This window comes from Syngnathoides biaculeatus, chromosome 1 (assembly GCF_019802595.1).
Source record: "Syngnathoides biaculeatus isolate LvHL_M chromosome 1, ASM1980259v1, whole genome shotgun sequence".
NCBI lineage: Eukaryota > Metazoa > Chordata > Actinopteri > Syngnathiformes > Syngnathidae > Syngnathoides > Syngnathoides biaculeatus.
In genome coordinates, this window is record NC_084640.1 from 10,182,443 (window position 1) to 10,195,381 (window position 12,939).

A 12,939-nucleotide genomic window follows, 5' to 3' on the forward strand; every position below is an offset into this window, starting at 1 on the left:
TTGGTCTTTTGTGTCCAATAAAGCACCCTCTGATTGGACCGTAGCTTCATTTTTTTTTTTTTTTTTTAAATCCGGCTTCTTCTGATAGTAAAAGTTGCCAATGTGTCTCTAAAAATGACCAGTGACAATTTGAAATAAGCAATCATGTCTTCAGCAGATCTATGCCAGGTTCTCAGACTCCTGCGGTCTCTGTATCGCCACACAGACACGCTGGAGCAGTTCACGGACAAAATCGTGTTCCGAGAGGGGCACAAAGCGGTTCTTGTCGAGCCGGCGGACTCGAACCGCTTCAAAGCTTTCGTTCGGAGCGTTTTCGTCGGTTACGACAAGGAGCTCAAGCAAGTGCCAAGCAGCCACCAGGTAACGTAGTCGTTACAACATACTAATAAACAAGTCAGTCAGTTTTTCGCGTCCAATTGAGTCTTTTTGCCTTACTTTTAGAGGCTCCAAGGCTAAATCAGTCTCACCACTTGCTCCACCGTGCCGCCTGTACTATCAACACACCTCCCAAATTCACTTATTTGCTAATACAGCAATTCATATGCAGTCCCGACAAGAATTGAAGTGCGTCATGTGTGCTGAAATTGTTGATCATTGATGTTACTGTATGTTGGTGGCATAGATAAATACAAAAAAGTGCATATTTGTTGGAAATAATATTTTTGGACCAATTAATTGAAATTAGATAGCTCACTTAATTATGCTAAATGGAAGATTATATAATTTTTTTAAAAAAATTCTTTTCATGCTTTCCACAGATCTGCACTCTACCCGAACTGCTGGCCTTCATTCTCAACAGCGTGAAAAGAAAGAAAAAACGCAACGTCTTGGCCCACGGCTACAACCTGCTGTGCCTGGCTCGGGAGGAGGCCGACGCCGACCATTTCAAGTTCCAGGGCGACGTGACCCAGAGCGCCGCCTACATTCAAGGCAGCGACCTGTGGAAGAAAGTGGCCCTGCGTCTGGGCACTGACATCACGCGGCACCTGCTGGAGAGCTGCTCCTTGTTTGTGGCGGTCCCGCCGTCGTGCGCTTTTCAGGTGTGCGGCGGACCCGTCTACGACAGGGTCTCCGCGACCACAGTCCCCTCCGGGTTTTGCCTCCAGACTCGATCCAGGACCTGCCGTAACGCAAAGTCTGTCAGGAATAGATTCGGAATGTGCTTGAAAAGGAGCGACTTTAGAGTGTCTCGTGGGAAAAGGAAGAGAGAAACCAATGAGAAGGATGAAGAAGACATGAGATGTTCTAAAAAGAGGAGACGAATTGGAGAAGCACAGGAAGTCAAACAGACAGTGGAAGGAAGACAGTCGGTGTCTCTCATGTCCGTGGAGATGAGCACTTCGGTCTCCAAACAACCAGCTGAAACAAATACAGCTTCTTTGGAAGGTCGACCGAGTTGGCGATCAGGCATTTATCCCCCTTTGCCTCCCTCGCAGTGCTTCATACGCACCTTGGCCTTCATGTACTGGGGCCGGGGCATGAACGGCTTCCTCCTCAACCGAAAGAAGAAGAGCGCAGCGGGATCGAGAAGACTGCAAGGTCAGGATATTATCAGATTGGTGTTCTTCGAGGGGCTGGGGTATCTGAACGGACTGGAGAGGAAACCAAAGAAGCTCCCCCGGCGCTTTTTTAACATGATCCCCCTTTTTAGCCAGCTTTTGCGGAAACACAGAAGGAACGCCTATAAGAAAACGCTGCAGCGGCTGTGCCCCCTTTCGAAGAGCGACCTGTCCCAAGGCGATCTGAGTTCCCTTTTGCCCAAACACTGTACGCCTCACCGGGTCTACCTGTTTGTGAGGGAGTGCCTGTGCGCGGTCGTCCCGTCAGAGCTTTGGGGCTCTGGGGAAAACCGGTGCTTTTTTTTGGCGCGGGTGCGGAGTTTCTTGTGCAGCAGCAAATTTGAAAGGCTTTCGGTTGCGGAGCTGATGTGGAAGATGAAAGTGAATGACTGCGACTGGCTGAAGATCAGTAAGAAAGGTCAGATTAAAGGAATAAAACAGTTTTACTAGAAAACCTAAAAAATATACAAATTATTAAGAATTCCATGCAAAGTTTTCACTTGTTTGTGAAATTTCATGCTTGATGGGTAGGTAGGCACTTCGGATAACCAACTATTCATGTACAAACATTTTCAAAGTCAGTTTTTCATTGCATTCAACGTCCAATGCTCTTTTTTTTGGGAGGGGGGCCGATTAAACTGATTGATGTTCGCAGGCCGGATCCCGCCCAGCGAGCTTGCGTATCGGACCCGGGTCCTCGGTCAGCTCCTCACCTGGCTGCTCGACGGCTACGTCGTGGGCCTGGTCCGAGCGTTTTTCTATGTCACAGAGTCTATGGGTCAGAAGAACACCCTGAGGTTCTACAGACAGGAGGTCTGGGCCAGGCTGCAGGAGCTGGCTTTCAGGTGCACACGTCAACAATGTACATCCTCGCTGCGGGCGAGGAAGCTCACGGTCGGTGTTTGTGATTGTAGAGGTCACATTTCCAAGGGCCTGATGGAAGAGTTGACTCCGGCTCAGGTGGCTTCCCTTCCCAAAAGCGCTGTCATCTCCCGCCTGCGCTTCATCCCAAAGATGGATAGCATGAGGCCCATCACGCGAGTTTTGGGAGTAGATGCCAAGACCAGGGTACTTTCTTTATTTTTGTTCTGAAATGTCCTTGTAAACATCATCCACCCCTCCCCGTAGGCCTACCAAAGGAATGTGCGTGACCTCAGGGACGTCTTGCGGGCTTGCGCGCGCAACACTCCGTCTCTGCTGGGTTCAACGGTGTGGGGGATGGCGGATATACACAAGGGGTTGTCCACTCTTGCTCTGGCCCAGAAGGAGAAGCCACAGACCCTGTACTTCGCGAAGGTGGGACATTGTTTGTATACGACACTGCATGTTTCAAGTGCCACTTTTTTACCTTCCCAAATGACAATTACACTCCCCCCAAAAATGTAATCCCACCTTTTCCAATTGTGACTAAAAAATACATTAAGTGCCTAATATCTGCCAACGTGAGTGCACCGTAAACGTTCAGATCGGATATATTCCATCAGTGCGAGTTTAACATCTTCGAAATACCCCAATGGGTCTCACAGACACGCCTGCATCTGCAAAAACATAGTACAGTATAGTAAATGAAAACTTCTGCGTGTTGACCAATGTTCCCGCAAGCTGCGCACCTGCGCAATTGCGCACTTGTAGCGCACACTCTGTGCACATGAAAACCGATCCAGCGCAGTGAAGCACAACCTGAATTTTTATTATTATTATTTTTAAACACGGCAGCACGCGATCTCTAACAAGATGCTGCTTGGCCACACCATGCCACAATTCTACTTCCTTGTTTACCTGACCCCACCCACCTCCCGCTCTTAAAGGGGTAGACTCATAATTACAAACACCCCCCACCACCGGTGCTTTGGCACACACAGTCTGGGCAACGTAGAGCAAAGACGAGTTAGACATGCTGCTTATGTTTACTCTAGATAATAATGGCAAAAGTTAAAAAAAAAAAAGAAATGAGTGTTTCTTTAATGAATGTTGGAGTATGTGATTAATAAGAATAATGAAGAAAAAGTAGTGAAACTGGATGAGATTTTCTCTTTTTTGAGTAAAAAAGGTCTGGTCTGAAGCCAAAGTACAGGATGAGATGGTGTATAATTTTAAAATTCCATTGTTTGCTCAGACCCATCAAAAATTAGAGGGAACCTTGTTGTTGTTGGGTAGACCAGTGATTCCTAAGGTCTGGTGTGCAGATGTTACAACTACATTTTTTAGTGCACTAATAAATCTATTATGTACTTTTCATGTTAACTACATTAAAAATACAGTATATCAAACTTTAATAATCTTGATGTTCACTCATTATTCATTTGCATACTTGTATTTGCAGCTTTTCAACTGCACGATACCGTCTGAAATCTCCTTTGAGTTTGGTTTTGTTGACAAGCAGTGGGGGGGGGCGGGGTAAAAAGAGTGTCCCGTGTCCATCCTTCTCTTTCTTCCTTTCAGGTGGACGTCAGCGGAGCATACGACAGTCTGCCCCATGACAAACTTCTCAATGTGATTGGCCAAGTCCTCTCACCTGTCCAAGACGAGGCCTTCACCATACGCAGCTACGCCAAGATCTGGGAGCATCCTTTCGAGGGCTTGAGAAAGTCTTTTGTTAGACAGGTACAAAAAAAAAAAAAAACTTTGCTTGCTTAAAAGTGGTCCACCCAGGCTACAGTTTTTTTCTTCTTCTCCTTTTGCAGGCTGACTTTGTGGTGGACGAGATGGGCTCCACCAACATGAAAGGCTTTGTGACGGCATTGCAAAGAAGTGGCAGAGTTCACCACGCCATTTTGGTGGAGCAGGTCAGTATGTAGATTACATATTTGACATCTTTGTGCTCACAAAGTTATTTTTCAGCACTTTTCCTCGGATATTCACGGCAAAGAAATGCTTCAGTTCTTCACCCAAATGTTGACGGGCAACGTTGTCCGGTTTGGGAAGAAGTAAGGTTTGAATTTTATGTGTCGCACGGACCTGCACGTCCTCATTCTGGATTTGGGCCTTTCAGGAAGTATCGTCAACATCGTGGGATTCCGCAGGGATCCGTCGCATCCAGTTTGCTCTGCTGTCTCTGCTACGGTCACATGGAGAATGTCCTTTTCAAAAGCAAAACAGCGAGCAAAGGGTACGTCACACGTCAATGTAATGATACAATTTCAGCAGGAGAGGGCAGTGTGTCGAAGCATTTCTTCCCCCTTTCTGTCTCCTCCAGGCGACTGATGAGACTGGTGGATGATTTCCTCCTGATCACGCCGGACCTGCAGGAGGCACAAAACTTTCTCAAGTATGACTCACCAGAATAATACAGTTATTTTTGATTTTCAGCCTTGTTCGGTGTAGTTGTCACGTTATTTCCGTGCTTGTGTGAGGTTTCTTTGGGTATGCTGGGTCCCTCTCATGTTCCAAAAACATGCATTTAAGTTCAATGAAGAGTATAAATTCTCCATAGGTGTGAATGTTACCCTGAATGGTTGTTTGCGATTGAATGGCGACCAGTCCAGGGTTTACCTCGCCTCTCGTCGGATAGTCAGCCAAGATAAACTCCAACTCACATGACCCCGTTGTCATTAACACGTTTTTTTGTGTTCAGGGTCTTGCTCGCTGGCGTTCCGCAGTACGGCCTGGTGGTCAACCCGCAGAAGGTGGCGGTCAACTTTCCGCTGTCGGAAGATGCGGGTTCCGTCAATGGGATCCGCACACTCCCCCTCCGCTGCCGCTTCCCGTGGTGCGGCTTGCTGCTCGACACATACTCACTCGACGTCTATAAAGATTACTCCAGGTGAGGCTTCTCGTCAGCTGTAAATAATATACCATACGCTTTTTGTTCTCAGATTTGTCATTGTGCTTTTGCTGTTTTTTTATGGTCTCTTATAGATTAAAACAAAACCTTTCTGCACTTTGCACCCACTCAGACACATCATAAGACACAACTTCCGGTCTTGCGTGAAATTACAGATTTAGCGGAACCTCCAAACTCTTAAAAAAGTCCAATCCGTGATGCTCATTAATCTACAAGTTGATCAAACGTCAAAACTATTTTTTGTCATCGAAGACAACATGGAATACATCAATGAATTCAAAATGTTTCCTTCTTATAACCTTTATGGACGAGAGGGAAGTACTGGTAGAGTTCTTTACTATTATACAACCATCAAAGTCAAATATAAGTCAAACTGAAAAAAAAACCCACAAAAGTCACACATGATGGTGGTTTGACTCTTCATATGACTCGTCGTTCTCCCTGTACCACAGCTACTTGGGCCAGTCTCTGCGCCATAGCCTCACTTTGGGCTCGGTCCACTTGGCCGGAGAGCAAATGAGGCGGAAGTTGATGGTGGTCCTAAGACTCAAGTGCCACGCTCTGTTCTTGGATCTGAAGGTCAGGCAAATAATCATTACAGTTTCCTCGTTACTGGGGCCATGAAATAGAATTCTCCACAAGTTCCCTTCTGGGACTCATTAATCGATTATGTAAATTTTGGGAGTTTTGGTAGGAGTGGGGATTAAGTGATGAATAAAACGTGTCAACTTATTCTCTGACATTTGATGCGTCTTTGTAGTTTGAAATGGACTCTTATCAAAGTTTGAAGGGCTGACCAATGTGCCAATCAACTTCAGATCATTTGCATTTTTTCATTCTCAGAATTGCGCGATGAGCCCAACGAAAGCTCTCGTGCGGTGATTCTGTACTTCCAATTCTGGAATTCCTCAAGTGCTACACAAAAGAATGACTCCATTAAATGATCAGACTAGTGTTAAAAACTTTTTAAAATTTGATTTTATTTGTTTTTGTATCGGCGGCACGGTGGATCAGCTGGAAAATGTTGGCCTTGCGGTTCTCAGGTCCCGCGATCAATCCCAGACCCGCCTTTGTGGAGTTTGCATGCTTTCTCCGGGCACTCTGGTTTCCTCCCCCATCCCAAAAACATGCAACATTAATTGGACACCCTAAATTGCCCCTAGTTGTGATTGTGAGTGTGGCTGCTTTTGTTTCCGGGACAGTGTTAGGAACAGTTTAGTTGTATTTACGATTTAAGTACAGCACATTTGTGTTGAATCTTTTCCAGCTGTTTGTTTCTCAGCATTTATTCATGATTTGTTTTGTAACTTATGTATACTAAAATTATTTAAGTACCGTATTTTATTTGCATGTATTTAGGGGCAGTGTTAATGTTCACACTCTGTACTATTTTACAGTGGCTTACAATAACATTAAATATACTTTGTAGGAATAAAACCCCTGCGTCGTTTTTGAAAAAAATTAATCCACTGTGCTGCTGTAGCACTCAAGTCTTTTTTTTTTTGAGTGGTGTAAAATATTTGACAACCGCTGCTCTAGCGGGCCCTATATGACCCCTAATAGACATTAGGTTGCCCACTCTTGTACTAACCTTCTGATTCATTTGTATTTTTTTTATGCTTGCTAATATCATCAAATAACTTTTTGTCTGTGCAGACAAATTCCCTGGCGGCAGTCTACAAAAACATCTACGAGTTAGTGCTGCTCCATGCATTCAGGTGAAGACCGCTTAGACGACAAGTCAAATGTTAAACGCGTGTTCTTGACATTATTTGAATGAGCTGAATTAAAGTGTTTATCACTTAAAAAAAAAGGCTTACTGTTCAAATACAAATTATGTAAGTATGAGCATAGTAATTGTACATATGCATTTGTATACTCTATAAACTGCTTATAATCAGGGGATAATGGTAAACAGTGACCACAATGCCACTTCCCGTCTTCCGAGCCGTGACTTCATAAAGGGCTGGTTAATCACTACCCGCAATGAAAGGGGAACTAATTCAACTGCCATTTATCACAGTATGTGAACGTTTTAATTTCCCTTTTGGGCTATTTTTAGATTCAGTGTTTGTGCCCAGAGTTTACCCTTCGGCCAAACGGTTGCAAAGAACCCTGCTAACTTTCTGCGGATGATCGGAGACATGGCTCAGTACACCAACCACCTCCTGAGGCATAGCAACAAAGGTTTTCCACATGAATGCACTCAAAGCATTTGGGTCTACAGCGTATAAAGTTCCTAATTAAATTGAAATCATTTATGTGCTTGTGTGTCTGCTTTGAATCGTCAGGCTGCAAGGCCCTAGCTGGCGTTGTGCCCGACGAGGCAGTGGATTTGCTTTTCTGCCTTTCATTTCTGCTGGCGATGTCGCAACATCGCCTCCTATACAAGAGTATGCTTCCTCATCTGCAGAAATGTAAGTGCCCTCAAGAAACGCACAGAAAGTGCAACATATTCAAGGGTTCTCCAAAAAGAAAAATGATAACGTCTGCTTTCAGGGAAGCGTAGTCTGGAGCGCCGTCTGGGAGACTTGCGACTGGCCAGGGTGAGGCAGGCAGCCAATCCCAGGACCCCTGTGGACTTCTTGACCATCCGAACTTAAAGAGTGTCATCTCGCCTCGATAAAATCTCCCCGTTTAAAAAAAACAACCATCACCAGCCGACAGGTTTGGATGTGAATGTTTGCACAGGAAATGCGCAGTGTTGAAATAATAATTAGTAATGTCATCTGGTGCAGTGGAAACTTGATGGGAATAGGAAAAAAAAAATGCCTTTTTCCTTCTTATGATGCTGTAAATGGACTTTAGCAATGACTCACAGTCTTTATACAAGGACCATTAATCACCGGATAAATAATGATTGTAATTAAAAAAAAAAAACAACTGTACAAATGAATCTACAGCCTATTTCCCTCTGGACTTCAATATATGCTTCGTAATATTTTTCCATTTAGGTGTTGGAAGAAGGAATTCCTGTACGTTTGGGATTTATGGTCATTGAGCATATTTTAGTTTGGGCAAAAGCTTTGTTTGTATTTTGACTTAAACTGTAGAATGATGTCTGTTTTTTCCATTGTGCACTATATTGTGTGAATACACTCACTTTTTTTATTGACTGAAATATCAATATCCCTGTCTAAAAAAGGGGATCCTTTGTCACAATGCCAAAATGCTTTCCCACTAACCCCAAAGACATCAACTTCACTAGAAACTGCTGTACTCAGCCCTAACAGACAACAATATGTTGTCTTGGGTCCTTGCAAAAAACAAAAGATGAACATAGCAAGTAGCAAGTAGCAATTGCTAGCTGGCAAAATATGCCCAAGGACGTTACTTTTGACAAATTGAAACATAGTTCATGATAACAGTTGCAGAGGTTACTGCTCCTGAAGTTACTGGGGTTCGACCTCAAAAGTCTCATTGCTGTACGGGTTTAGTCCATCCCGTGTCGAAGACCTCTTCTTGACCTTTTGGAATCCTTTGTAGAGAGCCACCAGTGGAATGGGAACCACCGGTATGACGCAAAGGAGGACGATTACGGCAAACACAAAATCTGGGTAGGGCTTGACCTCTGTTTTGGGGAAGAGTTCCTAAATAGAAGAAGAAGACACTCCAGATTCCTGCCATAAAATATATTACTGTTCCACCCAATATTTTACTTCGCTTACGTAATCAGGATTCCATGCAAGGTATGTGGGATGTTCCTGGGCTTGGAGGATTACGTAAGCAATCAACACCACCTTCAGCATTAAAGGACTGATAAAAGTCCAACAAATTCTCCAATAAAGATTCGGCCTCTTTCCAGTCATGAAATAGATGTCTTCACTGAAACTGTGGGTACAGAAAACACACAAAGATGATTGTTGTGCTGCAGGGATTCCTGGGGGCTTATTGTACTGAACAAGAGAAGATGAAATCAATACTTTTTCATTCCATAGACATAAACAACTCCAATAAGCTCGCAAAATGCAATGATGAGCAGGGGAACAGAGCCCACGTAGCTGTTGAAGACCTCAACCCAGTAGTTACCAGAACCCATGGTGAAGATGAGAGAAATGCAAAATGACATTAAGCAGAAGACACCTGCAAAAGTCACAAATGCGGAAAATCACTGGTAACAAACACGTCCTTCTGACTTCAGAGTGGCTAAATTGTCATACCTGTAATAAGTTCTTCAGGCACCCACTTGGGTACCAGATTGAGGTCACCGAAGGGCCGTAGGACTCCCTCTGCATTACCAAACATGGAGGAGAGTCCTAAGCTGAAGAGCATTAAGAAAAACAAGACCGCCCATAACTGCGAGCCCGGCATCTCCAGCACCGCTTCAGTGAACACGATAAAAGCCAGGCCGGTTCCAGAAGCGCTCTGTGGTTCAAAACAAACATTTCACAATACATTCTTGTTCAGTACATTGAGTCCAATTAAATTAGTTGGGAGGAAAGAGGAGGAAACAACCTGTGAGAATACACGATGGATGTGTGTTTGAAATTACATCACCTGGTCAAGGAATGTTTTCAGCTTGCAGGGCCTCAGTTCCAGGCTGGAGAACTCATCTGGATTTGTCATGTTCAGATACTCAATCCAGTGTTCATAGTTGTCCCTTGTTATATTCTGGTCAGAAAACTCAAAGTGGTTGGTTAAAACCAAGATGTTTCTGTAAATAAACATATTTTTGTTTTGCATACGTCTGTATATTCCAAGGAAGCTGGGTAATTAGAACTGAATATTCTCATGGCATTCAATCGAGTACAACCAGACTGTCCCGATTGTCTAAGAAGATGTTCCGCCTCCCTTCCGAGCAGGCTTCATCACTTCATGCACAAAGCCAGATGAGACAGCCCTAACCTCTGTGTTGGAGTAGAAACCCAACTTTTGATTCTTCTGAATTCTAGACATGCCTCAAACGACAAGTGGTATCACTTTTCCGTTCCTTTTCCATTCGTCGTGTTGTTTCCACACCAATCACCAAGCTAGTGCTGTGCTACTTCGTCTTGTGCATGAACTGATGAAACCTGCTTGGATGAGAGATCTTCTGAAACATCTTCTGAAAGAAACAGAACAGTCCAAATTCGATCGAGTTAATGGCCTGAGAGTAGATCTGAACATCAGTACGTACTCTTTTAAGCAGGAGTTAAAACCAACGTTAGCTTTAAAACCCAGGATGGAAAAGATGGATATGGCTGCATATAAAGATGTGCCACTGTTTATTAATCCCACGATGACTGCATCCTTCTCACAGTTGTTTCTCGAGCACACAGAAAATAATAGATCAAAGTGCGCACTACACAGTTGCTTTCCACAACATCGACAGTCTTTACTTCTCATCGGCGTAGCTGGAGATCGCTATCAGACCTCCGAAGGCCACTGACAAAGAGAAGAAGATCTGAGTTGAGGCGTCTAACCACACCTGAGGGTTCTTCAGTATCTCCCACTGAAAATAAACACACCAGGTTCTTGACTTTTGAGCTGTTACGTTCAAGTTGCCACCAAAAAGTGAGCAAACTCACATCTGGAGTGAAGAGATACACCAGTCCATCTGTAGCGCCGGGCAGGGTGAGGGCACGGACCAGAAAAATGGTGAGTACCACGTAGGGCAACGTGGTTGTCACGTACACTGCCTGAAATGCACGAGAGTCATTGAAAGATCCAGAGAACTGATCTTACCTGTTTCCGCAGTCAACTGACCTTTCCCACGGACTGGATTCCTTTGATGATACAAATATACATCGTCAACCAGGCGCAGGCCAGGCACACTACCAACCACCACTGCAGAGAACCACTGGTTTCCATGTCGGAGGTGATGTTCAGGGTCTGCCGGTACCAGAAGAAATTGACTGGAGTGCTCTTCACGCATTCCTCATTCAGACCTGCATTGATCAAAAACCAATTTATCTCCTTTTGCTGCATTGGTCAAATCAGTTCATTTCCTGTATATTAATCAATCCAGACTTGTAGGGACGACGACTAAAAATATTATCCTAGAACAACCGGAATGGTTTCATTTAGTTACCTGTACGATTTGTGTTAAGTGGACACTGGCTCCATGGCAGGGGGTTCTGGAAGGAGTTAAAAAAGTACCAGAAGACCCAGGCCAGGATGGTGTTGTAGAAATTGCACACCAGGAACGACACAATCATGGAGCCAATGCCTACGTGAAGAAAATAATGACAATCAGTTCAACCGTGTATGATCAGGCATTTTTGCTGTTTTACAGAAAACGAACAAGTTCAGTTTCGTAAAATACCCTCTTTGAGGAAATATTCTGGGTCACCCACCAACTCCACCCAGAAAGGGTGTGATGTTCTTCCACACGCCGATGCTTCCCTTCCGGAGCCTCTGTCCGATTGCCATCTCCAGGTAGAGCAGGGGGAGACCCTCAAACACCAGCGCAATCAGGTAGGGGATGAGGAACGCGCCTGAGGGTATAAACTTTGGTGCTCATGAAGGGTTGCTGGAACTCCATCTCGATTAAATGTGATGGTCGGATTATTTCCCAATCTCATCGCTCAAGTGAGGCTAAGTACGGGTCAAATTGAGGTTTAGCAACACCGCTCGTGTGAGTAAATATGTGAAGTTCAAGAAGCCGATAACCCTGCTGGACCAGCGTTTGTTTAGCTTGACCTTCACTGAGAAGTATGAGGAAGGGAATCAATTCTGCCCCCCCCCAGGGCTGCACAAATCACTTGACGCGGTATAAGTAACTCACCCCCTCCATAAATCTGACACAGGTAAGGGAAGCGCCAAACGTTTCCGATCCCAACTGCATAACCGATGGAGGTCAGCATGTACTCCATCTTGTTGTTCCATGTGACTGCCTCCTCCACAGCTCTTGTTTTGTCCATCTTGAGCTGGCCAAATGATGAGGCGCGATTCCAGAATTGTTGCTAGAGCCACTTGACTGTGACATGTGCTAAAATGAGTATGAATTCTTTTTGAATTTTCCTCTGATCTCACCTCTGTGCGGCAATCTTTTTGTGCGGCGCTTTGCCTTTTATTAGCACACTTTGCCTCCCTTGGGGGCTGTCCTTCTTTGTCCTATCAGTGGCTTCCAGGCGAGTTACTGTTTGGATAATGCAAAGTGCTATTCATTTTTTAATTTAACCTTTGTGTAGTCAGGAAAAACTTTGAGATAAGATGTTTTTTTTGTGTATTGCAGCAGCTACAAACAAAGTGCATCATACAGTTCAAATATGCCGAATTTATGAAAGTGCTGCGGGCAGCACAACACAAGATGGCAAAAATTAAAAGTCACCGGTAAAAAGTACGAGATCCGTCATGTTTTGGCGACAAAAACCCAGCTGCTTATTTAAGATTGGAATGTGGGGCCTCCCATATTAATGGATAACCAGCGTGATGCACTGACAATGTTACGCTGACCTCAAAATATGCAAAACCAACATAAAAGCTTTTATTACCGGGTATACTATATGTAAGATTTTGTGCTTGCAATTGATTTGATATTGATATGACTAAATAAACAATACATGAAGAATTCGAATTTAAACAAGTGGTAAAGACACAATAAATGTGAGTTTTGTTTGAAGGCCAAATAGTTAAATTGGGGTTTTACGGTATGTGTCGGCAATACATTTTGAG

At 44.2% G+C, this 12,939-nt stretch overlaps 2 protein-coding genes across 3 annotated transcripts; one reads left to right on the forward strand and one right to left on the reverse strand.

Moving 5' to 3' along the window:
• The first annotated feature begins 34 nt into the window (after positions 1 to 34).
• Positions 35 to 7,979, forward strand: tert (telomerase reverse transcriptase). 2 transcript variants are annotated; one of them, XM_061815166.1, is made up of 16 exons: positions 37 to 360; positions 759 to 1,977; positions 2,215 to 2,404; positions 2,474 to 2,627; positions 2,688 to 2,855; positions 4,002 to 4,163; positions 4,244 to 4,345; positions 4,401 to 4,486; positions 4,552 to 4,668; positions 4,756 to 4,827; positions 5,134 to 5,322; positions 5,796 to 5,922; positions 7,000 to 7,061; positions 7,406 to 7,530; positions 7,635 to 7,760; positions 7,843 to 7,979. In XM_061815166.1, the coding sequence occupies exons 1-16, from the start codon at positions 145 to 147 to the stop codon at positions 7,944 to 7,946; spliced, it is 3,219 nt and encodes a 1,072-aa protein (XP_061671150.1). In that variant the 5' UTR covers positions 37 to 144; the 3' UTR covers positions 7,947 to 7,979. The 2 variants fall into 2 exon arrangements, 1 of the variants encoding a protein (XP_061671150.1); XR_009794308.1 differs by lacking the exon at positions 7,843 to 7,979 and having other exon boundaries at positions 35 to 360; positions 7,425 to 7,530.
• A 744-nt stretch (positions 7,980 to 8,723) lies between these two features.
• Positions 8,724 to 12,344, reverse strand: slc6a18 (solute carrier family 6 member 18). The gene is made up of 12 exons (XM_061815181.1): positions 12,050 to 12,344; positions 11,619 to 11,759; positions 11,354 to 11,491; positions 11,029 to 11,210; positions 10,851 to 10,961; positions 10,662 to 10,774; positions 10,460 to 10,588; positions 9,841 to 9,997; positions 9,504 to 9,708; positions 9,267 to 9,426; positions 9,012 to 9,174; positions 8,724 to 8,933 (listed from the first exon to the last, which is right to left on the reverse strand). Exons 1-12 carry the CDS (start codon positions 12,183 to 12,185, stop codon positions 8,736 to 8,738), a joined length of 1,833 nt encoding a protein of 610 aa, XP_061671165.1. The 5' UTR covers positions 12,186 to 12,344; the 3' UTR covers positions 8,724 to 8,735.
• Positions 12,345 to 12,939: the final 595 nt, after the last annotated feature.